Below are 23,648 nucleotides of genomic sequence, written 5' to 3'. Positions count from 1 at the left end.
TGAGGTGGGGACATCCTTGTGGAGACACAGGGGCTAGGGGAGGTATAGAACGTGGAACTGTTGGGAGGGGTGGGGGTGGACTGGGAGGATAATAAAATCAGGAGGGTAAGAATAAATAATTTTTAAAAAGATCTTTTAATAATATAAGGTTTCTTGTGACAGCATCCTACTTCAAAGAAATTGATGGGCATTGAAGAACCTCCATATAGAGTTTGATTCAAATGTAACAAAGCTAGGCACTGGCCAAAAAAACTGCCCTTGCCTCAACTGCTGACAGCATACTGTCCAAATTGTGGACAGGCAGGACTTGGAGGAACTTGACTGCTGAACATTGCCAAGACAAGGTAGGACAGTTCCTACCATCACATAATTCTAGCTTCGCAAAAATCTGTCAAATATTCTGGCATGTAGGCCAAAGGTAGATGCTTCAAAGTTGCAGAGGAATCTTGGATGACAGCCAGCAGTCTCTGTCATTTCAATAAGACAGAAGCCAATTGCTCTACACTTCCTATTTACTCAGGTAATATTTAATCCTTCTCAGGTCTCTGACGAGGTTGAAGACTAGATAGTTATAGTCTCATACTAAGCTTAAGTTGTTTAGGATTTAATAAATAATTAAAGATCTAAAACTATGTTTCTAGTTTGATAAATACAAGACAGAATATAAAATTAATTATGTACAGAACTTTGAACTCCCCAAGATGGGAGAGATAGCAGTCTCTCCAAGGTTGCCAAATTAATATGGACTAGATATTGTAAATATGCTCTTACCTTATGCTACTCATAATTGTTCTTATTGTATATAGTTTATTGATGTTAAAGGAAGAGCCTTTTACTGGACTAAAAGAGTGAGATGTTGAGATAATCTTTTGTGTACTGTGTAAAGGTTGTCTTTGTCATCTCGGCATTTTGTAAACATTTTCTCCATCACCTTTTGATTGGCTTAACAAAGAGCTGAAAGGCCGGGAGCAAAGCAAGAGAGGATAGGTGGATCTTCCAGGCAGAGATGGGAATTCTGGGAAAGGGTCAGAGACAAGAGATTCTCCAGCCAGATGGTGGTACTGAAGGAAACATAACCATGTGGCAGAATTTAGAATAAACAGGTAATTAAGTTATATGAGCTAGGTTCAGATGTCCTGTCAATGTATATGAATCTATGTGATGGAGTGAACCAAAAACAGAGTAAAAGAAGACATACTGTCTGCCCTCAGAGTGTAGAGGCTTAAGGCCCTTTGGGCGAATGCCAAAGGCCAGGGGGCACTCACCCTTTCCTACTCAAACCAGAGGTCCTAAGGAATCCACACAAGTACCAGCTGTCATTCTGTATTCTGCTTCTTCCTTTGGGGTTTTCAGACAATGTTGCATACCATGCCGGACAGGAAAAAAACTGGAACAGGCAAGTTGGCATGGTCTCAGTCTGGTCAGGTGAGTGTGGGGAGGCCTTCTCCAAGACAGTTTTTAGTATTATAGTTTTACTTTATCAGGAAAAAGTTAATCAGCTCTTCTAGATGGTCTCAGTGAAAAAGTTCTTCTTTATTGGGGGTGAGCATGGGGCTATATAAACTTTAGGGAGTGGGTAAAGGTTTTGGGGTGAGTATATATCATCTACTGGGGCTGAGGAGCTGGAAATGCTTCATTTACATGAAGAAGAATTCCATGTGCTTAAACCTGAACTTCGGCCATGAGGCTCACCTCAGTGGTGGTGGAAGTGAGATTTGTAGTTACATGTCCCAGATCATGCAGGCCCACAACAGGGAGGGAGCAATCCTTACTCCTGCCAGTCTCAAGATGAGATTTTCCAGGTTTGGACATGTCTCAATCTCACTCTTGTTCCAGGACCATTGCCCCCACTCTCACTTGACCCAGAAAAATCTCCTTAACTTTGAAAATATCTACAGGAGGATAAATACACTTTTTTGCACTTTAAAAAAGTGATGCGATATTTACTCAAGTAATTGATGATGCAGAAAAATAGACCATAAGTGTGTGGGTTCATTTCTGAGTCTTCAATTCTATTCCACTGATCTATCTGCCTGTCTCTGTACCAATACCATATAGTTTTTATCACTATTGCTCTGTAATACTGCTTGAGGTCAGGGATGGTGATTCCCCCAGAAGTTCTTTTATTTTTGAGGATAGTTTTCACCATCCTGGTTTTTTGTTATTCCAAATGAATTTGCAATTTGCTCTAACTCTATGAAGAATCAAGCTGCCATTTTGATGCCGATTGCATTAGATATATAGATTGCTTTTGGCAAAATGGCCCAATCCATGAGCATGGGAGGTCTCCATCTTCTGAGATCTTCAATTTCTTTCTTCAAATACCTGAAGTTCTTGTCATACAGATCTTTCACTTGCTTGGTTAGGTCACACCAAGGTATTTTATGTTATTTGTGAAGACTGTGAAGGACGTTGTTTCCATAATTTCTTTCCACATCCCTAATTTGTTTCTCAGCCTGTTTATCCTTTGAGGAGAGGAAGGCTGCTGATTTGTTTGAGTGAATTTTATATCCAACCACTTTGATGAAGTTATTTACTGGGCTTAGTAGTTTTCTGGTGGAACTTTTGGGGTCACAAGTATACTATCATACCATCTGCAAATAGTGATATTTTGACTTCTTCCTTTCCAATTTGTATCCCTTTGACCTCCTTTTGTTGTCTGATTGCTCTGGCTAATACTTAGAGAACTATATTGAATAAGTAGGAAGAGAATGAGAGACACCACGGGCTAAAGCAGGTCTTCAATAACAGTAAGAAAAGAACACCCACATATACATGGAAGTTGAACAATGCTCTACTCAATGATAACCTGGTCAAGGAATAAAGAAAGAAAGAAATTAAAGACTTCTTAGAATTTAATGAAAATGAAGGTACAAAATACCCAAACTTATGGGACACAATGAAAGCTATGCTAAGAGGAAAACTCATAGCTCTGAGTGCCTGCAGAAAGAAACAGGAGAGGGCATATACACCCAGGAGGAGTAGAAGTCAGGAAATAATCAAACTCAGAGCTGAAATCAACCAAGCAGAAACAAAAAGGACCATACAAAGAATCAACAGAACCAAAAGTTGGTTCTTTGAGAAAACCAACAAGATATATAAACCCTTAGCCAGACTAACGACAGAACAGAGAGAGTGTCCAAATTAACAAAATCAGGAATGAAAAGGGAGACATAATTACAGAACGAGTGGAAATTCAAAAAATCATCAGATCCTACTACAAAAGCCTATATTCAACAAAACATAAAAATCTGCAGGAAATGGACAATTTCCTAGACAGATACTAGGTACCAAAGTTAAATCAGGAACAGATAAACCATTTAAACAACCCCATAACTCCTAAAGGAATAGAAGCAGTCATTAAAGGTCTCCCAACCAAAAAGAGCCCAGGTCCAGATAGGTTCAGTGCAGAATTCTATCAGACCTTCATAGACCTCATACCAATACTATCCAAACTATTCCACAAAGTTGAAACAGATGGAGTGCTACCAAATTCCTCCTATGAAGTCACAATTACTCTTATACCTAAACCACACAAAGATCCAACAAAGAAAGAGAACTTTAGACCAATTTCCCTTATGAATATCGATGCAAAAATACTCAATAAAATTCTGGCAAACCGAATCCAAGAGCACATCAAAACAATCATTCATCATGATCAAGTAGGCTTCATCTCAGGCATGCAGGGATGGTTTAATATATGGAAAACCATCAACATGATCTATTATATAAACAAACTGAGAGAACAAAACCACATGATCATTTCATTAGATGCTGAGAAAGCATTTGACAAAATTCAACACCACTTCATGATAAAAGTCCTGGAAAGAATAGGAATTCAAGGCCCATACCAAGACATAGCAAAAGCCAAATACAGCAAACCAGTAGCTAACATTAAACTAAATGGAGAGAATCTTGAAGCAATCCCACTCAAATCAGGGACCAGACAATGCTGCCCACTCTCTTCCTACTTATTCAATATAGTTCTTGAAGTTCTAGCCAGAGCAATCAGACAACAAAAGGAGATCAAGGGGATACAGATTGGAAAAGAAGAAGTCAAAATATCAACTATTTGCAGATGATATGATAGTATATTTAAGTGATCTCAAAAGTTCCACCAGAGAACTACTAAAGCTGATAAACACCTTCAGCAAAGTGGCTGGGTATAAAATTAACTCAAATAAATCGGTAGCCTTCCTCTACACAAAGGAGAAACAAGCCAAGAAAGAAATTAGGGAAACAACACCCTTCATAATAGTCCCAAATAATATAAAATAACTCTGCGTGACTTTAACCAAGCAAGAGAAAGATCTGTATGATAAGAACTTCAAGCCTCTGAAGAAAGAAATTGAAGAAGACCTCAGAAGATGGAAAGATCTCCAATGCTCATGGATTGGCAGGATTAATATGGTAAAAATAGCCATTTTACCAAAAGCAATCTACAGATTCAATGCAATCCCCATCAAAATACCAATCAAATTCTTCAGAGAGTTAGACAGAACAATTTGCAAATTCCTCTGGAATAACAAAAAGCCCAGGATAGCTAAAACTATCCTCAACAATGAAAGGGCTTCTGGGGGAATCACTATCCCTGAACTCAAGCAGTATTACAGAGCAATAGTGATAAAAGCTAACATTTATTAATACTGAAAGAATATACAGCTTTTTGTTTTCTGCTGAAACAAAGGTGTAGCCTCTCTCCCCATGTAACACATTTCCTGACTTCCATTTGGAAGTTAACACATCGTTAAAACATACAGACTGGTTTAATTCAGCAGGGTTTTTTCCCATAACCCAATGTCTTTAAGCAGCTGTTGTTTTTTGTTCATAAGCTTTAAAATTTTTAAAGGCAATAAAGTACTATGTAATATTTCTCTGGGGGTCTTTCTTACCCCTTTCTGTTTATTAAACATCCCTTTTAAAGTATGATTTGATCTTTCTATAATTGCTTGTCCTGTAGGATTATGTGGTGTGCATGTAATAAGCTTTATGTTGTAATATACAAAAAATACTTTCATTTTACTAGAGAAATATGCTGAAGCATTTTCAGTCTTAATTTGTAAAGGCATCCCCATAATAACCATAACTTATATTAAATGTGTAATTATAAAATCAGCCTTCTCAGAAAAATCAGTTGCCCATTTAAATCTTGACTATGTATCTATGGAATGGTGCACGTACTTTAATTTTTCTAAACTCTGCAAAATAAAACACATACACTTGTAAAATTTTATTTCTTTGGGTATCTTTTGGGTTACTTTCTGCAGGTGATGGTGTTAGGTTATACAAAGAACAAGTAGGACATTTCCTTATAATTTTCTGGGCTTGTTGCCCAGAACTTGGGCTTGTTAGAAAAATCTTTCTTCAAATCTTTGCTGTTAACATGGGTTTTTTTTACAAAATTCTAAGGTTTCTAGCACATTTCGCTGTTCAATTTCATCATCAACTCTTTCCCAGAGTTTCTATCTCTCAACAAATGAAATATCTACCTTTCCTCTCCTGCCCTGGCATAGGCCATTCGCCTTTTTATTATACCAATCAGAAGGTGATAGAGAAGATGTTTCCAGAATAATGAGACTGGTGATGCTTCATAAAAATAATAATACCAAAGTCCAGCTATACTTAAATCTCTGCTGATACTGAGATCAGCACTTGAATAATACAAAGACGGTCTTCTACACAGTACACAGGAGATTATCGCAACAGCAATGGGATGAAACTAATGGGAATTTCACAATAAATTTTCCACCTTTAATTTTCCCAAGCATTATGTCACAATAATGGGAAGAAGGTTCATCCACATCCTTTGTGGAAACTTCATAAATGTCTATTAAAACTCTGAAGGTTTATTTCACTGTGTTATGTTTTCCTTTAATTTTGTTATTGAGATAATTTAAGTATCAGTTGAATGTGGAAATTTTAAATGTAATACAAAGTTTTTGCTATATCGTTACTTGATAAGGAATCTTGCTATATCTAGAGTGAACCTGGGCCATCACAAATCTGAGTGGCAGTTTTCTTATCTTGCTCCTTTATCAGATTTCAGCTCTTGGAGTCCCTTAAAACCGTGTCACTTTGATGAGAGTATCATTCTGCTTTCCTTGTCTGGAGGCTCTTCCTCTGTAAAACATACAGCAAACATGGGAAACGCAATAAACTTAAGAGGACATAGAGAAAAATGGCATCCCTACATCCTCATCCTTCACCCAACTACTTTGAAAAACATCCATTGTTTCTGCCAAAAATTATTTGAGTATATTCTGTCAAGTAAAAGGCCAACCTCCTGGTAACTGCAGTGTGATTGGTTATCAATTTGACATACTTGAGAAGCAAGAATGTTGAGGAACTGATTGATCGGATTAGTCTGTGGCACATCTTTAGAGAATTTTCTTTATTGGTAATTGAGATAAGAGGGCCTAACTCATTATGGTGCCATACTTAGGCAGACAGCCTGAGCTGTATATGAAAGGTAACTGAACAAGCCAGAGGAAGCAAACAAGTAATCATTGCTTGGTTAGTTTCTGCTTGAAACTCCTGTCTGCTTCTCTCCGTGGTGTACTAACCTATAAACCAAAGTAAACCCTTCTCCCCTCGAGTTGTATTTGCTAAGTGTTTTATCACAGAAACAGAGAAGCAAACTAGGGCACTTTCTACCTTAGCTATCACAGTATTCTCCAAAGAGGTTTGGGTAGGGGAAGGCAATAGAAATGCCTCAAAAGTTTTGAAATTCTGCCCATTATTTCACATTCTATGACCCCTTTGTTGACAATTCCCTTCTTCTCTGTCATGAACACTTTCATTTCTAGTGTAACAAAAATCTGAATCTGAATCTGTAATCTGTAATCTGAATCTCATAGCAAAAGCAAGATTACTTCACTTAGATACAGTGTCACTTGTGGCATAGACTTATATGTAATTTCCGTTAAGTTGTTCAGTGACCATTGTACACTCAAGCATATAAGTACTGTGACTTTCAGGACAGATTACCAGTATTTAACAGCTATAGGGGATAAAATGACATTTGTGTTTGTGCATGATTGTGAAACATCATCAGGGATGTGTGCTTCACTCGAGGTCAGAGAATACAAAAGATACTCTTGTCCTATTTAATCTCTAAATCTCCCTATGCTGGTCTTTGTTATTTAGAGAATTTCAGGCACATCTGAAACCATTGTATAAAAAGATATGCGAATGGTTTCTAAACCAAATACAACTTCCCTGTGTAAACAAACAAACAAAACCCCACCTAGTTATCAGCCTACCTGACACAGATCAGTTTGGGAGACAAGGTTGTCTCACCTGCCTCATCACAGACCCTTAGCATACAAGTTCTCTGAGGGTTCTACTTACTCATTTTCCACATCCTGTATGGAGTCAGGCAGAGGCTGATTCTTGGTCTCAGGGAGGAGAAGGACAATAAGGCCACCAAGGAAGGAAAGGACTCCATAGATGATCCAGGGCAAGGAGTCAGAGTATGTCCTAAGGATCATAAACAGAGGAGACAGGGCTGCCCCAGTACCACCAGCAATTCCAATGACTCCTAAAGCAGTTGCCCTTGAGCACAAAACAAAATGCAAAAATGACCACATGAGAATGCACATTTGAAATTTGTGACTTATCCATTGCATTAATTTTGGAAATAAGCAGTGTATTTAGACAAGAGAATGCTGGTAGTTTTTACTACTGTGTTTCCCATTTCTGTTTTATTTGATAGCATCTTTTCTCAAGACCACATATTAAAACACTCATTTATCACTTACAAAACAAGATGTGGGGGGAAAACAAATGCTACACATTTTCTCTACTGGGAAGATCCTAGATTTTAGCTTTTATGTATATGTGTACATTGATAGAAACTAGGAAACTAGGGAGAGGACAATGAGGGGGAAAGAAAAGATCTTAAGTGAAAAAGAACTTAATGATACACACACACACACACACACACACACACACACACACACACACACATGACCTGAAAGGAGGAGGTAGTAATTAGAGGAATGGGGCTAAACTAGTAGAAGGGAATTAGAGGGACAAAAGAGCAACCAAAACAGGATATATGTGAAAATGTATAAGCCTATTATTCCTTATGCTAACTTTTTAGAATTGACTTTGAAAGGTAAAAAAAAAAAAAATAACACATAGTTCTTCCTATGTGGTTGCAAACCCCTTCAGCTCCTTCAATCCTTTTTCTAACACGTATCAACCAAGCAGACAACCCCCCTCCAGAACTCCCAGGGACTAAACCCAACCAAAGAGTACACATGGAGGGACCCATGGCTCCAGTCCCATATGTAGCGGAGGATAACATTGTCTGGCATCAATAGGAGGAGAAGCCCTTGGTCCTGTGAAGGATCTTTTCCCCTATGTAGGGGAAAACCAAGGTGTTGAGGTAGGAGTGGGTTGGGGGAGCATCCTCATAGAAGAAGGGGGAGGGGGAATGAGAGAGCGGGGACCAGGAAAGGGGATAACATTTGAAATGTAAATACATAAAATATCCAATAAAAAAATGTGAAAAAAACACACAGTAAAGTAGATTATTTCTCATGACTTTTGCCTTTTCTGAGTTTCTGAAATAGTACATGAGATTGAATTGGTGGTACATGTAGATTTAACTGACCGAAAGGTGACTGAAGAAACTTTGGACATACTTGTTGGTATCATCACAATCAATTGTTTTAGATAACTATCCAATCAATGAATGTAAATGAGCTAAGAAGCCAGCAAGATGACTCAGCAGGTGAACATGCTTGCCACCATGCTTGATGACTTTATTTCAATTCCTAAGACCAGAAGAAGAGAATCAACTCCTGAAAGTTGTCCTCTGCCCTCCATGGGCACATGATAGAAAGCACATATGTGCATAAACACCTATCATATATTCACATACATACTCACAGAAAAATGTGTTAATTAATTAATTCGAAAATTTGTTTTGAGCCTGACAGCGAACCTTGAGTGTTGTACCTGATTATAGTGGGAAGTAGCTCATTTGCATGCACAAGAGCACTGCTAGCAGAGACAAAAGAAAATACTCCTCCAAAAGTTGCCAAAACCATGCGCAGGATCTGCATTTCTAGAGAGAGGAAGACCAAGGAGAATCATGAAATCTGAGCTGTGGAATTTGTACTTCCCAAATCCCAAAAGGAAACCATTCTTACTAGGGATGAATAAAAGTGTAAAACATAGTGTAGAGAAAGTGTACAAAGGCAAAATTCCCTCAGTGGCTAATAAATTGAAGAATGTGACCTATCTGCATATATTTGTTTATGGGGGAATCAAAGCTTCTAAACAACAGGACTCATTTGCCTTAAATCTCTTGATATTTGATTAAGAAGTAAAAAACCTGGTGAGTTCAGGAGCTGACTTTTGTATTTTTTATCCAGTGTCTCAGCAATTTCTCATGGAGAATGTAGGCATGTTGTAGAGAAGTGACAAAGGACTACCTACTCATTTGGATACTCACAGACAATTGATTTGCAATACTGCACAATCATGCTATGAAAAGATAGACTCCCTACAATGGTGTGCAGTCTGCAGATTGGTTTCATTTGAAATAATGTCTCAAGACTCAAGAATAAGAACTGCTGTTAGGAAACATGTCAGATTTTTAAAAACCACTCAAGGAAAGTTATTCTCTACACAATTGGTTGTTATAGAAGATCCAAACTTTGCATTGAGCCTTCTTGTGAGGAAAAATAAATTACATCATTGCTGATATTCAAGAGTTATGACTACCTAGGTACTGCTATCTATTACTTAAGTATATTTAAACTCAGTGTAATCGGTTCTAAAGTCTTAATCTATTCATACTTTTATGTACTTCAATACAAGTGGTACCCATTTTCTTGATTTCCAAATGAGGGTTGTATTTGTGTCCTTATATCATAAGGCTCACACAGAGTTCAGAAAATAAATTCTTTCTGAAAATGAAGTAATAAGATAGAGCTGGACGTGGTCAGGCAGATTATAAGGTCTTATGTGAAATAACAAAACTTGGGAACAATTGGCACCAGTTTTCATGTAAATCTTGAATATAATAAACATTCATCAACTATAACCAAATATGAGTGACTTTTGGCTATGGGTACCTTAATGGAATAGTGTTCCCTAAACACCCAAATTAGTCACACACACACACACACACACACACACACACACACACACACACACACACACACACACACACACACACACACACACACACACACACACACACACACACACACACACATTCCTTAGAATGTGCTTTGTTCTGATTTTTTTCCATCTTTATTAAATTGGGTATTTCTTATTTACATTTCAATTGTGATTCCCTTTCCCGGTTTCTAGGCCAACATCCCCCTAACCCCTCTCCCTCCCCTTCTATGTGGGTGTTCCCCTCCCCATCCTCCCCCCATTACCATCCTCCCCTCAACAGTCACTTTCACTGGGGGTTCAGTCTTGGCAGGACCAAGGGCTTCCCCTTCCACTGGTGCTCTTACTAGGCTATTCATTGTTACCTATGAGGTTGGAACCCAGGGTCAGTCCATGTATAGTCTTTTGCTAGTGGTTTATTTGGTTGGCATTGCTGTTCTTATGGGGTTGCAAGTCCTTCAGCTCTTTGAATCCTTCCTCTAATTCCTTAAACAGGCGTCCTGTTCTCAGTTCAGTAGTTTGCTGCTGGCATTCACCTATGTATTTGCTGTATTCTGGCTGTGTCTCTCAGGAGATCTATATCCAGTTCCTTTCAGCCTGCACTTCTTTGCTTCATCCATCTTATCTAGTTTGGTGGCTGTATATGTATGGGCCACATGTGGGGCAGGCTCTGAATGGGTGTTCCTTCTGCCTCTGTTCTAAACTTTGCCTCCCTATTCCCTCCCAAGGGTATTCTTGTTCCCTTTTTAAAGAAGGAGTGAAGCATTCACATATTGGTCATCCTTCTTGATTTTCATGTGTTCTGTGCATCTAGGGTAATTCGAGCATTTTTTGTTCTGATTTTATAGGTTAGCCTAAAAGTCCCAAGGAAAGAGGAGACCATTTCTGTGCTCACCCTGTATCTTTTCCTTACCTTGAGGCACAAATATTATGGCCAAAATGGAAATTCCAAACAGGGATATGATAAATAGTTGACTTATTCTGCGACCCAAGTGATTCACCAAAAAAATTCCAACTAAATTGGCTGGAATGGTGATTATACCAAGAAGACACTGCAATAGGAAGACATTAATCCTTAGGTGCTGGAAGTTGATCAGTAAACCAACCACAGATAACCATACCACAAATCTGTAAAAAGCAAAGAAAATTATATCATGAGTCTGGAGTTGATATCAAAGCAGCCAGTTTTAGTTGTTAAAATATCAAGAAATACAATCCACAGAACTCAAGAAGGTTAACAAGCCAAAGGGCCCAAATGAGGATGCCTCAATCTCACTTGGGAGGGAGAAGAAAGCAATCACAGGAGGCAGGGAGAGGGAGGGATCTGGGTGGGAGAGGGGAGGAGAAGAGAAAAGGGGAGCAAGATCAGGTACTGGGGAGCAGGAACAGGAGAGAAACCCTGAGGGCCAGCAAAAAGAATGGAAATATGCAACTTCAGGAGGTGGGAGGTGGGGGGACTCTCTAGAATATACCAGAGACCTGGGAGGTGAGAGACCTTCAAGGCTCAAAGGGAGGGACCTTAGATGAAATACCAGTGGAGAAAGGGAACTTTTAGAGTCTACGTCCAATAGAAAGACAGGTCATTCCACAGTCAAAATACTCTGACCTAGAATTGCTCCTCTCTAAAAGAACTTCAGGGACAAAAATGGAGAGGAGAGTGAGGGAAAGGAGGTTCAGTGACAGGCCAACTTAGGATTCATCTCAAGGGGGAGGCTCCCAGGCCTGACACTGTCACTGATTGTATGGTGTGCTTACAGACAGGAGCCTAGAATAGCTGTTCTCCAAGAGCAGCTGACTGAGACAGAGACAGATACTTAGAGCCAACCACTGGACTAAAGTTGGGAACTCCTGTGGTTGAATTAGGGGGAAGAAGCTGAGGATGAGGAGGGCAATCCCATAGGAAGAGCAGCAGTCTCAATCAACCCTGAGATTTCTCAGACACTGAGCCACCAACCAGGCAGCAAATATCTGGTTCAAGGTCCCTGACACATATACAGCAGAGGACTACCTGGTCTGGTCTCAGTGAGAGAACACATGTCTAACCCTTGAGAGATTTGAGGTCCCAGGGAGTGGGAAGGCCTTGGAGGTGGGGGATGAGGAGGTGGGGACATCCTTTTGGAAACAGGGGGGAGGAGTAATGGGATGTGGAAGGATGGGAGGGCAGACAGGAGGTGGGTAACGACTGAACTGGACTGATATATATATACACACACATATCAAGGAATAGCTATATCTGTTAGGTCCCCAAAGTGGACTGCTGATGGTAATGACTTGACTTCCACCTGAACTGGGTTTTGCTAGTAAACAGAAACATTTCTCAGAAGTCCTTAAAGGCTCCCTGAGGAGGCTAGAAAGTTGACTCAGTAGTTAAGAGCACTGACTGCTCTTCCAGAGGTCACAAGTTCAATAACTAACCAGAAAGAGCTTCCAGGGACTAAACCACCAACCAAAGAGTGTACATGGAGAGACCCATGGTTCCAGCTGCATATGTAGCAGAGGAGGGGAGGTGCTTGGTCCTATGAAGGCTCGATGCCCGAGTGTAGGTAGCTGTTAGGGCTGTGAGGTAGGAGTGGGTGGGTGGGATAGCACCCTCATAGAGGCAGGGAGAGAGGGAATGGGAGGGGAAAACTGGGAAGGGGGACATTTGACATGTAAATAAATAACCAATGTTTAAAAAAAGGCTGTGTGAATGCTCCTAACTGCAACTGTCAGCACCTCATCTGTCTGACAGAGTCCCCATGTTAACCACTGGGGCTTTTCCAACTTCTGAGTAGTGACCTCCCCGCCATCACCAGTCTCTATCCACCCACACAAAACCCAACAAGCTTCTGCAGGTGCTACTGGCTGAGGCAGCTTGACAGAATTTTAAATCAAACTGCTCTTTGATCTACTGAAAACAGCTAGTTTTGGTTGTTTATTGCTACACCTGCTCACATTTGCTGCCAAAAAACCTGGAAGTGACACCTTCGGAGAATCAGTTCCCCCACTCGCTAAGCCAAAACTGGTGGCTGGGCTTCTCCATGGTACAGATCATTTGCTTCTGTCATATTTGACCACAGATCCTGAGTCTATCTCTCACCAGTTCTCTCTCCCGAATGCCTACTCACAGTCTGGGGCAAGTGCCCTTCTCTCTGGACGGTTTCAGATTTTCTCTCATCCTCACTGAAGCCTGCCACTAAAGTCTTGCTATACACCAGGCAGTTTCTCACACCCTCCTTGGCATCCTTCACTTGGTTTAGGACAAGCATCTCTCACAGTCTGGGAATTCACTTGAACTTCATTTCACTTAGGAAGCCAAGTCATTGCCATCAACAGTCCACTTTGGGGACACCCTCTGGATTGAGTTTCCATTCAGAGACACTTACTCTACCCCTCCACCAGCTTGCTGCTCCCTCCTTCTGTATACTTATGATCAATCTGTAATCCCTCCCCACTTACACTTCAATAAGCCATTGGCCTCTTCCTTCTGGCAGATCTTCTCCTTACAGTCCCCAGTGTCGGGACTCAGAAGGAAAGGCTTCCTAGCTGCTTCCTACCTGCTTTTCGTCCTGATACTGTGATTCCTTTTCTGTCCCTCCCTCCTTCGTTCTCCATCATCTCATCAGCCATAGACTCCTCCCACTATCAGTCAGATGTCACCACTCCTTTGCCTGCCTTCTCAAGTCTCTGTCCCTCTTCAGACTCAGATTTCATTAGCCCTTGCTGCCTTACTTTAACTACAAACTAGAAAATCAATCTCAATGGCCAGAAAATTGTGTATTCAACTTCCTGATTCACATAGATTGTAATAACCTCTGCCACAGAGAAGCAACTTATTCAAAATCATTTATTACTAAGCTTTCTGTACTCTCCACTCTAAAAATCCCTTATCTCTAAGACTTCTGTGCTCTCTGCTCATATCTCCCTCTGAGCACTGATTCAGTCTTATACTCAAATGTCTTTAGGGTTTGGATAATATTTGGATATTGTCACATGCTGTTCTACACTCCTTTTTATTGGATATTTTATGTATTTACATTTCAGATGTTATCCCCTTTCCAAGTTTCCCCTCCAGAACCCCCATCCTACATCCCTTCCCCCTGCTTCTATGAGGGTGCTCCCCTCCCACCCACCCACTCCCACTTCACTGGCATTCCCCTACACCGGGGCATCAAGCCTTTACAGGACCAAGGGCCTCTCCTCCTATTGATGTCAGACAAGGCCATCCTCTGTTACATATGCAGCTGGAGCCATGGGTCCCTCTATGTATACTCTTTGTTTGGTGGTTTAGTCCCTGGGAGCTGGGGGGGGGTCTGTTTGGTTAGTATTGTTGTTCTTCCTATGGGGTCACAAACCCCCTTCAACTCCTTCAGTCCTTTCTCTAACTCCTCCATTGGAGTCCCCAGACTCAGTCCACTGGTTGGCTGTGAGCATCCACCTCTGTATTTGTCAGGTTCTAGGAAAGCCTCTCAGGACACAGCTATAACTGGCTCCTGTCAGCAAGCACTTTTTGGCACACAATTGTGTCTGGGTTTGGTATTCGTAAATGGGATGGGGCACTATTAATAAGCTAAGTCTGGAGTTTGAATTTGACCTTTTCTAGACCCAAATGTGTTTGTCTAAAAGTTTTCTCCAACGTCTCTGTCCTGAGCCAGGCTGGCCACCTAAGTCTATAACAGAAAAAAATTCAAAACAGAACAGCCTGTGAAAAAGACACTATGTGCTTTAGAACAGTCAAAAGGTAAGCTATTTCTAATAGAGTTTACAAATGAGAAGCATAACTGCAGATATTGAACTTTCAGAATTACCCTCCTTTTCTTTCCCTTTGTTTTTCTAGCTTTGGTTCGTTTCTTAGAAATCCTTCACTAAAATTATTTTTTTTAATCTCAGGATGCGTAAGTTCATTGGGTATGGTTTAAAAATCTGCAACAAAAAGTTAATTTAAGTTCCATAACAGAGTTGAAAGCTAAACCATCTATACACCATTCTTAATTTTCTACAGCATACCATATGTGCAACATGAATTAAACTCCTATTTATGTAAAATAGGACTTACTAACAATATATGTTTGATAATTAAGGTTTATAGTTTTCTAAAGTTATACAGGTTTAGTCAGCTAACAAGAAATAATTTAAAGATTTTTGTCTTCCTGAGGTCTACTCAGGCTAACACAAACTAACTTAAAGATACATGTATAACTACTTCTACCTTAAAGATAAATGTCTAACCATGTATGTCTTTTTTTAGGCTTTAAATATTTGGATAAATTGAGTGAGTTCTTTGTGGTTTTTGTTTTGTTTTATTTTGTTTTGTTGAGTTGTTTTTATTTGGTTGGTTGGTTGGTTTTCAAGACAGGGTCTCATTGTGTGGCTCTGGATGTCCTAGAACTCATTCTGTAGACCAGGCTATCCTCAAACTCATAGAGATCTACCTGCCTCTGTCTCCTGAGTGCTAGTTTTAAAGGTACATGCCCACCTTTGTGATCACTTTTGTGATATTTTACAAAGAACACTATAAAAGTAATAGGAAAATGAGGTTCCAGTATTTCTGTGGACTTTATTTATGGTTGAAAGTTTATTTTAATACTAAAGAATCTTCTGTTTTAAAGTATAAATTATAAGGCTCAATCTTATAAAAGTTACTAATTTGTAAATTGTTAAAAAATAATTAAGACATGCAAGTCAAGTTACTGGTCAGTCAGCACATAAATGATCAAATTCACCCCTTTCTGCCCAGTCCTTTCTGCTGGGACAGGTTGCTAGCTGGTCTGCTCCCCCTGAAGACACCATATCCTGAGGCATCTCAGAAGATCTGATGCACTCAGAGCTTTTGGTAAGAACCCTCCCGAAGCCCCACAGCTGCCGCTAGAGCACAGGGAACTCAGGACCCATCATCTCCCCAAAATCCCCCACCCACCAAATATCATTTTCCTCATGGTCAGTTTGCTCTGCTGGGATAGACCGCTAGCTACTCTACTCTCCTGAAGATACCACATCCTGAGGTATCCCAGGAACTGTGCTGCACTGAGGGCATCTGACACTACAGCCTGAGATCCCAGGAGATCCACTGCACTCAGGGTAATTGACACCACTGCCTGAGACATCCCAAATCTGCTGCACATAGGGCAACTCACACCACAGCCTGAAGGAATCCCAGGAGTTCCTCTGTACACAGGGCAACTGAGCAACCAACACCAGAGTCTAAAGACCTCCTGGGGGCTCTGGGACATGCAGGGCAACTGACCCAACAGACTGAAAGCCTCCCTGGAGTTCTGCTGCACACAGAGAAACAGAAACCACAGTCTGTAGCCCACCCCTCACCCCACCCCTGGAGAACAGCTTCACACAGGACAACCATTTGACTACTCCTCTGAAGACTCAACAGTTGGAAGGCCTCCGGAAGATCTACTGAAGCCGGGGCAAGAGATCAGCAGCTTCTCTGCCCCTCTGAAGATCCCACAGTTGGAAGGCCCCACAGGAGGCATGTACAGCCAGGGCCACAGGCCTGCCAGAGGACCAGAAGCAACCCAAGGCCAAAAGAGGCAGGTTTGCAACCCCATCAGAACAACAATACCAATCAACCAGAACTCCCAGGGACTAAACCCCCATCCAAAGTGTATGTACACATTGACAGACCCATAACTCTAGCTGCATATATAGATGAGGATGGCCTTGTTAGGCACCAATGAGAGGAGAAGCCCATGGTCCTGCCAAAGCTGGACCCCCAGTGTAGGGGAACGTCAGGACACAGAGGCAGGAAGGGGTGGGTGGTTGGGTGGGGGAACACTCTTATAGAAGGGGGAAAGGGATAAGATATGGGGTTTATGGATGGGAACCCAGGAAAGGGGATAACATTTGAAATGTAAATTTTAAAAATATCCAATTTTCGAAGAAGAAGAAGAAGAAGAAGAAGAAGAAGAAGAAGAAGAAGAAGAAGAAGAAGAAGAAGAAGAAGAAGAAGAAGAAGGAAGAAGGAGAAGGAGAAGGAGAAGGAGAAAGAAGGAGAAGGAGAAGGAGAAGGAGAAGGAGAAAGAAGGAGAAGGAGAAGGAGAAGGAGAAGGAGAAGGAGAAGGAGAAGGAGAAGGAGAAGGAGAAGGAGAAGGAGAAGGAGAAGAAAGAAGAAGGAAGAAGAAGAAGAAGAAGAAGAAGAAGAAGAAGAAGAAGAAGAAGAAGAAGAAGAAGAAGAGGAAGACAAAGAGGAAGAAGAAGAAGAAGAAAGACGACTTCAGATAGAGTCACCAAGGCTAGCAAATACCAGGAATAACAGGGTGGTTAGAGGCAAGCTGAAGACCAAAAGCAACAGAAACCAACATACAGGGCATCATCAGAACCCAGTTCCCCTACCACAGCAAGCCCTGAATACAACAGCACATCTGAAAATCAGGAAGCTGACCTAAAATCCTATGTCATGAAGATCATAGAGTTCTTTAAGGAGGATATAAATAACTCACTGAAAAAAATACAGAGGAAAAAAAGATAAACAGTTAGAAGCCCTTAAAGAGAAAACAAATAAATCCCTTAAAGAAATACACAAAAGACACAATCAAACAGGTGAAGAAATTGAATAAACAGGTCCAAGACCTAAAAGTGAAAATACAAACAATAAAGAAAACACAAATGGAAGCACCTAGGAAATGTAAGATGTAAGTATCACCAACAGAATACAAGAGATAGAAAAGAGAATTTTAGGTGTATAAGATACCATAAAAGAGATTGACACAACTGTCAAAGAAAATTCAAGACATAAAAAAAAAATCCTAACCCAAAACATCCAGGAAATTCAGGACACAATGAAAAGACCAATCTAAGAATAATTGGGATACACTCTCTCCCTACTTATTCAATATAGTTCTTGAAGTTCTAGCCAGAGCAATCAGACAACAAAAGGAAATCAAGGGGATACAGATTGGTAAAGAAGAAGTCAAAATATCACTATTTGCAGATGATATGATAGTATATTTAAGTGATCCCAAAAGTTCCACCAGAGAATTACTAAAGCTGATAAACAACTTCAGCAAAGTGGCTGGGTATAAAATTAACTCAAATGAATCAGTAGCCTTCCTCTACACAAAAGAGAAACAAGCCGAGAAAGAAATTAAGGAAACCACACCCTTCATAATAGACCCAAATAATATAAAGTACCTCGGTGTGACTTTAACCAAGCAAGTAAAAGATCTGTACAATAAGAACTTCAAGACTCTGAAGAAAGAAATTGAAGAAGTCCTCAGAAGATGGAAAGATCTCCCATGCTCATGGATTGGCAGGATTAATATAGTAAAAATGGCCATTTTACCAAAAGCGATCTACAGATTCAATGCAATCCCCATCAAAATACCAATCCAATTCTTCAAAGAGTTAGACAGAACAATTTGCAAATTCATCTGAATAACAAAAACCCAGGATAGCTAAAACTATCCTCAACAATAAAAAAGGACTTCAGGGGGAATCACTATCCCAGAACTCAAGCAGTATTACAGAGCAATAGTGATAAAAACTGCATGGTATTGGTACAGAGATAGACAGATAGACCAATGGAACAGAATTGAAGACCCAGAAATGAACCCACACACCTATGGGCACTTGATTTTTGACAAAGGAGCCAAAACCATCAAATGGAAAAAAGATAGCATTTTCAGCAAATGGTGCTGGTTTAACTGGAGGTCAACATGTAGAAGAATGCAGATCGATCCATGCTTATCACCCTGTACAAAGCTTAAGTCCAAGTGGATCAAGGACCTCCACATCAAACCAGATACCTCAAACTAATAGAAGAAAAACTAGGAAGCATCTGGAACACATGGGCACTGGAAAAATTTCCTGAACAAAACACCAATGGCTTATGCTCTAAGATCAAGAATCGACAAATGGGATCTCATAAAACTGCAAAGCTTCTGTAAGGCAAAGGACACTGTGGTTAGGACAAAACAGCAACCAACAGATTCGGAAAAGATCTTTACCAATCCTACAACAGATAGAAGGCTTATATCCAAAATATACAAAGAACTCAAGAAGTTAGACTGCAGGGAGACAAATAACCCTATTAAAAAATGGGGTTCAGAGCTAAACAAAGAATTCACAGCTGAGGAATGCCGAATGGCTGAGAAACACCTAAAGAAATGTTCAACATCTTTAGTCATAAGGGAAATGCAAATCAAAAAAACCCTGAGATTTCACCTCACACCAGTGAGAATGGCTAAGATCAAAAACTCAGGTGACAGCAGATGCTGGCAAGGATGCGGAGAAAGAGGAACACTCCTCCATTGTTGGTGGGATTGCAGACTGGTACAACCATTCTGGAAATCAGTCTGGAGGTTCCTCAGAAAATTGGACATTGAACTGCCTGAGGATCCAGCTATACCTCTCTTGGGCATATACCCAAAAGATGCCCCAACATATAAAAAGACACGTGCTCCACTATGTTCATCGCAGCCTTATTTATAATAGCCAGAAGCTGGAAAGAACCCAGATGCCCTTCAACAGAGGAAAGGATCAGAAAATGTGGTACATCTACACAATGGAATATTACTCAGCTATCAAAAACAATGCCGCCGCTAGGACTAACGGACCATAGGGATAGGGAGAAGGAATGCGGGAACCAGCCCGAGTTGTCGGGACTGACCCAGACCGTCTGGCGGGAGGGCACCTCCCCCAGCTTACTCAGAGTCACACCTTGACCAGATGTCCTTCAGACCCTGATGCGCCCCTGGCTCCTAGAATCCTGTGTGCTCCAGTCAGTGCGTGCTCTCCAGCTGTGCTGTGGTCTCACTGCCATGTTTAGATGAGCCGATCGCCTGTGGCTGCGCCAGAGATTGGCCAGTTGTGTGTAGCCTCGCCGAACCCCCTGGCCTCCCCTATATAAACCCCCGAGTTTGGAGGCTCGGGGTCGATTCCTCTGTCTCCTGTGTGAGATACGTGTCGACCCGGGATCCCGCTAAGACCCGGGATCTCGTTGGTAAAGCTACCTCGTGCTTTAAAAAAAAAAAAAAAAAAAAAAAAAAAAAAAAAAAAAAAAAAAAAAAAAAAAAAACAAAAACAATGCCTTTATGAAATTCGTAGGCAAATGGTCAGAACTGGAAAATATCATCCTGAGTAAGGTAACCCAATCACAGAAAAACACACATGGTATGCACTCATTGATACGTGGCTATTAGTCCAAATGCTTGAATTACCCTAAATGCCTAGAACAAATGAAACTCAAGACGGATGATCAAAATGTGAATGCTTCACTCCTTCTTTAAAAGGGGAACAAGAATACCCTTGGCAGGGAAGAGAGAGGCAAAGATTAAAACAGACACAGAAGGAACACCCATTCAGAGCCTGCCCCACATGTGGCCCATGCATATACAGCCATCGAATTAGATAAGATGGATGAAGCTAAGAAGTGCAGGCTGACAGGAGCCGGATGTAGATCTCTCCCGAGAGACACAGCCAGAATACAGCAAACACAGAGTCGTATGCCAGCAGCAAACCACTGAATTGAGAATAGGACCCCCGTTGAAGGAATCAGAGAAAGAACTGGAAGAGCTTGAAGGGGCTCGAGACCCCATATGTACAACAATGCCAAGCAACCAGAGCTTCCAGGGACTAAGCCACTACCTAAAGACTATACATGGACTTACCCTGGACTCTGACCTCATAGGTAGCAATGAATATCCTAGTAAGAGCACCAGTGGAAGGGGAAGCCCTGGGTCCTGCTAAGACTGAACCCCAGTGAACTAGATTGTTGGGGGGGGCGGCAAGGGGGGGAGGATGGGAGGGGAACACCCATAAAGAAGGGGGGGGAGGGGATGCTTGCCCGAAACCGGAAAGGAATAACACTGAAATGTATATAAGAAATACTCAAGTTAATAAAAAAAAAAAGAATAATTGGGATAGAGGAGAACAAAAATTCCCAGCTCAAAGGACGTGAAAATGTCTTCAACAAAATCATAGAAGAAAACTTCCCCAACCTAAAGAAAGAAAGAGGTGGCCATAAAGGTACATGAAGCCTACAGAACATCAAACAAATGGGACCAAAAAAGAAAATTATCTCATCAGATAATAATCAAAACACTAATCACAGAGAACAAAGAATATTAAAAGCTGCAAGAGAAAAGGGCCAAGTAACAGACAAAGGCAGATACATCAGAATTACACCAGACTTCTCAACAGAGACTATGAAAGCCAGAAGAGCCTATTTAGAGGCCATGCAGACTCTAAGAGAACAGAAATGCCAGCCCAGGCTACTATAACCAGCAAAACTCTCAATCAACATGGATGGAGAAACCAAAATATTCGAGGACAAAACCAAATTCAAACAATATCTACCAATCCAGCCCTACAGCAGATCCTAGAAGAAAACTCTAAGACAAGGAAGGTACCTACACAAAAGAAGATGCAAGATATTAAGAATCTCACAAGAAAACCAAAAGGAGAGAACCACAAGCACATAAAGGTACCTACAAAAACAAACATAACAGTAACCAACAGTCATCTTCTTTAATATTTCTCAATATTAATGGACTCAACTCATCTATAAATAGACATAAGCTAACAGACTGGACACACAAACAAGATCTAGCATTTTGCTGCATAGACGAAACACACCTCAATAACAAAGACAGACAAATAATATCTCAGAGGAAAAGGATGGAAAAAAGTTCTTCCAAACAAATGGTTCAAAGAAACAAGCAGGAATTGCCATCCAAATATTCAATAAAATTAACTATCAACCAAAAAGTTATCGAGGATGATGAGAAAGGACACTTCATAATCATCAAAGGGCAAATCCACCAAGAGAAAGTCTCAATTCAACATCTATGCACCAAACGCAAGGGTGACCACATTCATAAAAAAAAAAAAAAAAACCTTTACTAAAGCTCAAAATAGACTTCCGGTGTTTGGCCAGAGTCCGGGGCCGGCGGATTCCTGCCCTCAGCAGCTCTCTGCTCCCAGACCCCCTGGAGGGGAGTTCTCGCCGCCTGGTCGGGCGGGCACTCCTGAGGCAGCAGAGCGGAGGAGACCACCAACGCTGCCCACCCCTGCCCACATCCCTGGCCCAGGAGGAAACTGTTTACGGCCTCTGGGTACCCGTAGAGGAGGGCCCAGGAGCAGCAGGTCCACTGCGTCTGAGACACCGCACCTGAAGGGACCGACCGGATAAACAGTTCTCTGCACCCAAATCCTGTGGGAGGGAGAGCTAAACCTTCAGAGAGGCGGACACGCCTGCGAAACCAGAAGAGACTGCACGCTGCACACAGTACTGATCCCAGAGAAAAACACCAAAAGATATCTGGAACCCTGGTGCACGGAACCTCCCGGAAGGGGCGGCGCAGATCTTCCTGGTTGCTGAGACCGCGGAGAGCTCATAGGCAACACCCCGCGAGCAAACTTGAGCCCCGGGTCCACAGGTAAGACCAACTTTTCTGCTACAAACGACTTGCCTGGTGAACTCAGGTCTCACAGAGGCGGAGTTCCTCTGGGACCGGACACTTCCGTGTTTGGCCAGAGTCCGGGCATGGATCCCTGCCTCAGCAGCTTCCTGCTCCCAGACCCCTGGAGGGGAGTTCTCCACCGCCTGGTCGGGCGGGCACTCCTGAGGCAGCAGAGCGGAGGAGACCACCAACGCTGCCCACCCCTGCCCACATCCCTGGCCCGGGAGGAAACTGTATACAGCCTCTGGGTACCCGTAGAGGAGGGCCCAGGAGCAGCAGGTCCACTGCGTCTGAGACACCGCACCTGAAGGGACCGACCGGATAAACAGTTCTCTGCACCCAAATCCCGTGGGAGGGAGAGCTAAACCTTCAGAGAGGCAGACACGCCTGCGAAACCAGAAGAGACTGCTCTCTGCACACATTACTGATTCCGGAGGAAAACACCAAACTCCATCTGGAACCCTGGTGCACGGAGGCTCCCGGAACGGGCGGCACAGATCTTCCTGGTTGCTGCCACAGAGAGCCCGTGGGCAGCACCCCGTGAGCTTGAACTTGAGCCTCAGGACCACAGGTAAGACCAACTTTTCTGCTGCAAGTGACCTGCCTGGTGAACTCAAGACACAGGTCCACAGGAACAGCTGAAGACCTGTAGAGAGGAAAAACTACACACCCGAAAGCAGAACACTCTGTCCCCATAACTGACTGAAAGAGAGGAAAACAGGTCTACAGCACTCCTGACACACAGGCTTATAGGACAGTTTAGCCACTGTCAGAAATAGCAGAACAAAGTAACACTAGAGATAATCTGATGGCGAGAGGCAAGCACAGGAACCCAAGCAACAGAAACCAAGACTACATGGCACCATCGGAGCCCAATTCTCCCATCAAAACAAACATGGAATATCCAAACACACCAGAAAAGCAAGATCTAGATTCAAAATCATATTTGACCATGATGCTGGAGGACTTCAAGAAAGACGTGAAGAACTCCCTTAGAGAACAAGTAGAAGCCTACAGAGAGGAATCGCAAAAATGCCTGAAAGAATTCCAGGAAAACATAAATAAACAAGTAGAAGCCCATAGGGAGCAGACACAAAAATCCCTGAAAGAATTCCAGGA

The 23,648-nt window shown here is 41.7% G+C and overlaps 1 protein-coding gene across 2 annotated transcripts in view; it reads right to left on the bottom strand.

The window, feature by feature from the left end:
• Positions 1-5,215: 5,215 nt before the first annotated feature.
• The window catches only part of LOC116893634 (solute carrier family 22 member 19-like), a 56,085-nt gene continuing 37,652 nt past the window's right edge, over positions 5,216-23,648 (bottom strand). Inside the window, exons 7-10 of one of the 2 annotated variants that reach the window (XM_032895346.1) lie at positions 11,051-11,265; positions 8,968-9,076; positions 7,351-7,554; positions 5,216-6,120 (exon numbers count right to left, since the gene is read on the bottom strand). In XM_032895346.1, coding sequence (XP_032751237.1) covers positions 6,060-6,120; positions 7,351-7,554; positions 8,968-9,076; positions 11,051-11,265 — 589 coding nt within the window. In that variant the 3' untranslated portion in view covers positions 5,216-6,059. The remainder of the gene's footprint in view (positions 6,121-7,350; positions 7,555-8,967; positions 9,077-11,050; positions 11,266-23,648) is intronic. The other variant, XM_032895347.1, reaches the window with a different exon arrangement.

This window comes from Rattus rattus, chromosome 2 (genome assembly GCF_011064425.1).
Source record: "Rattus rattus isolate New Zealand chromosome 2, Rrattus_CSIRO_v1, whole genome shotgun sequence".
Taxonomy (NCBI): Eukaryota; Metazoa; Chordata; class Mammalia; order Rodentia; family Muridae; genus Rattus; species Rattus rattus.
Note: the sequence above shows the minus strand (reverse complement) of the source record. Positions and strands in the feature narration are given on the sequence as shown.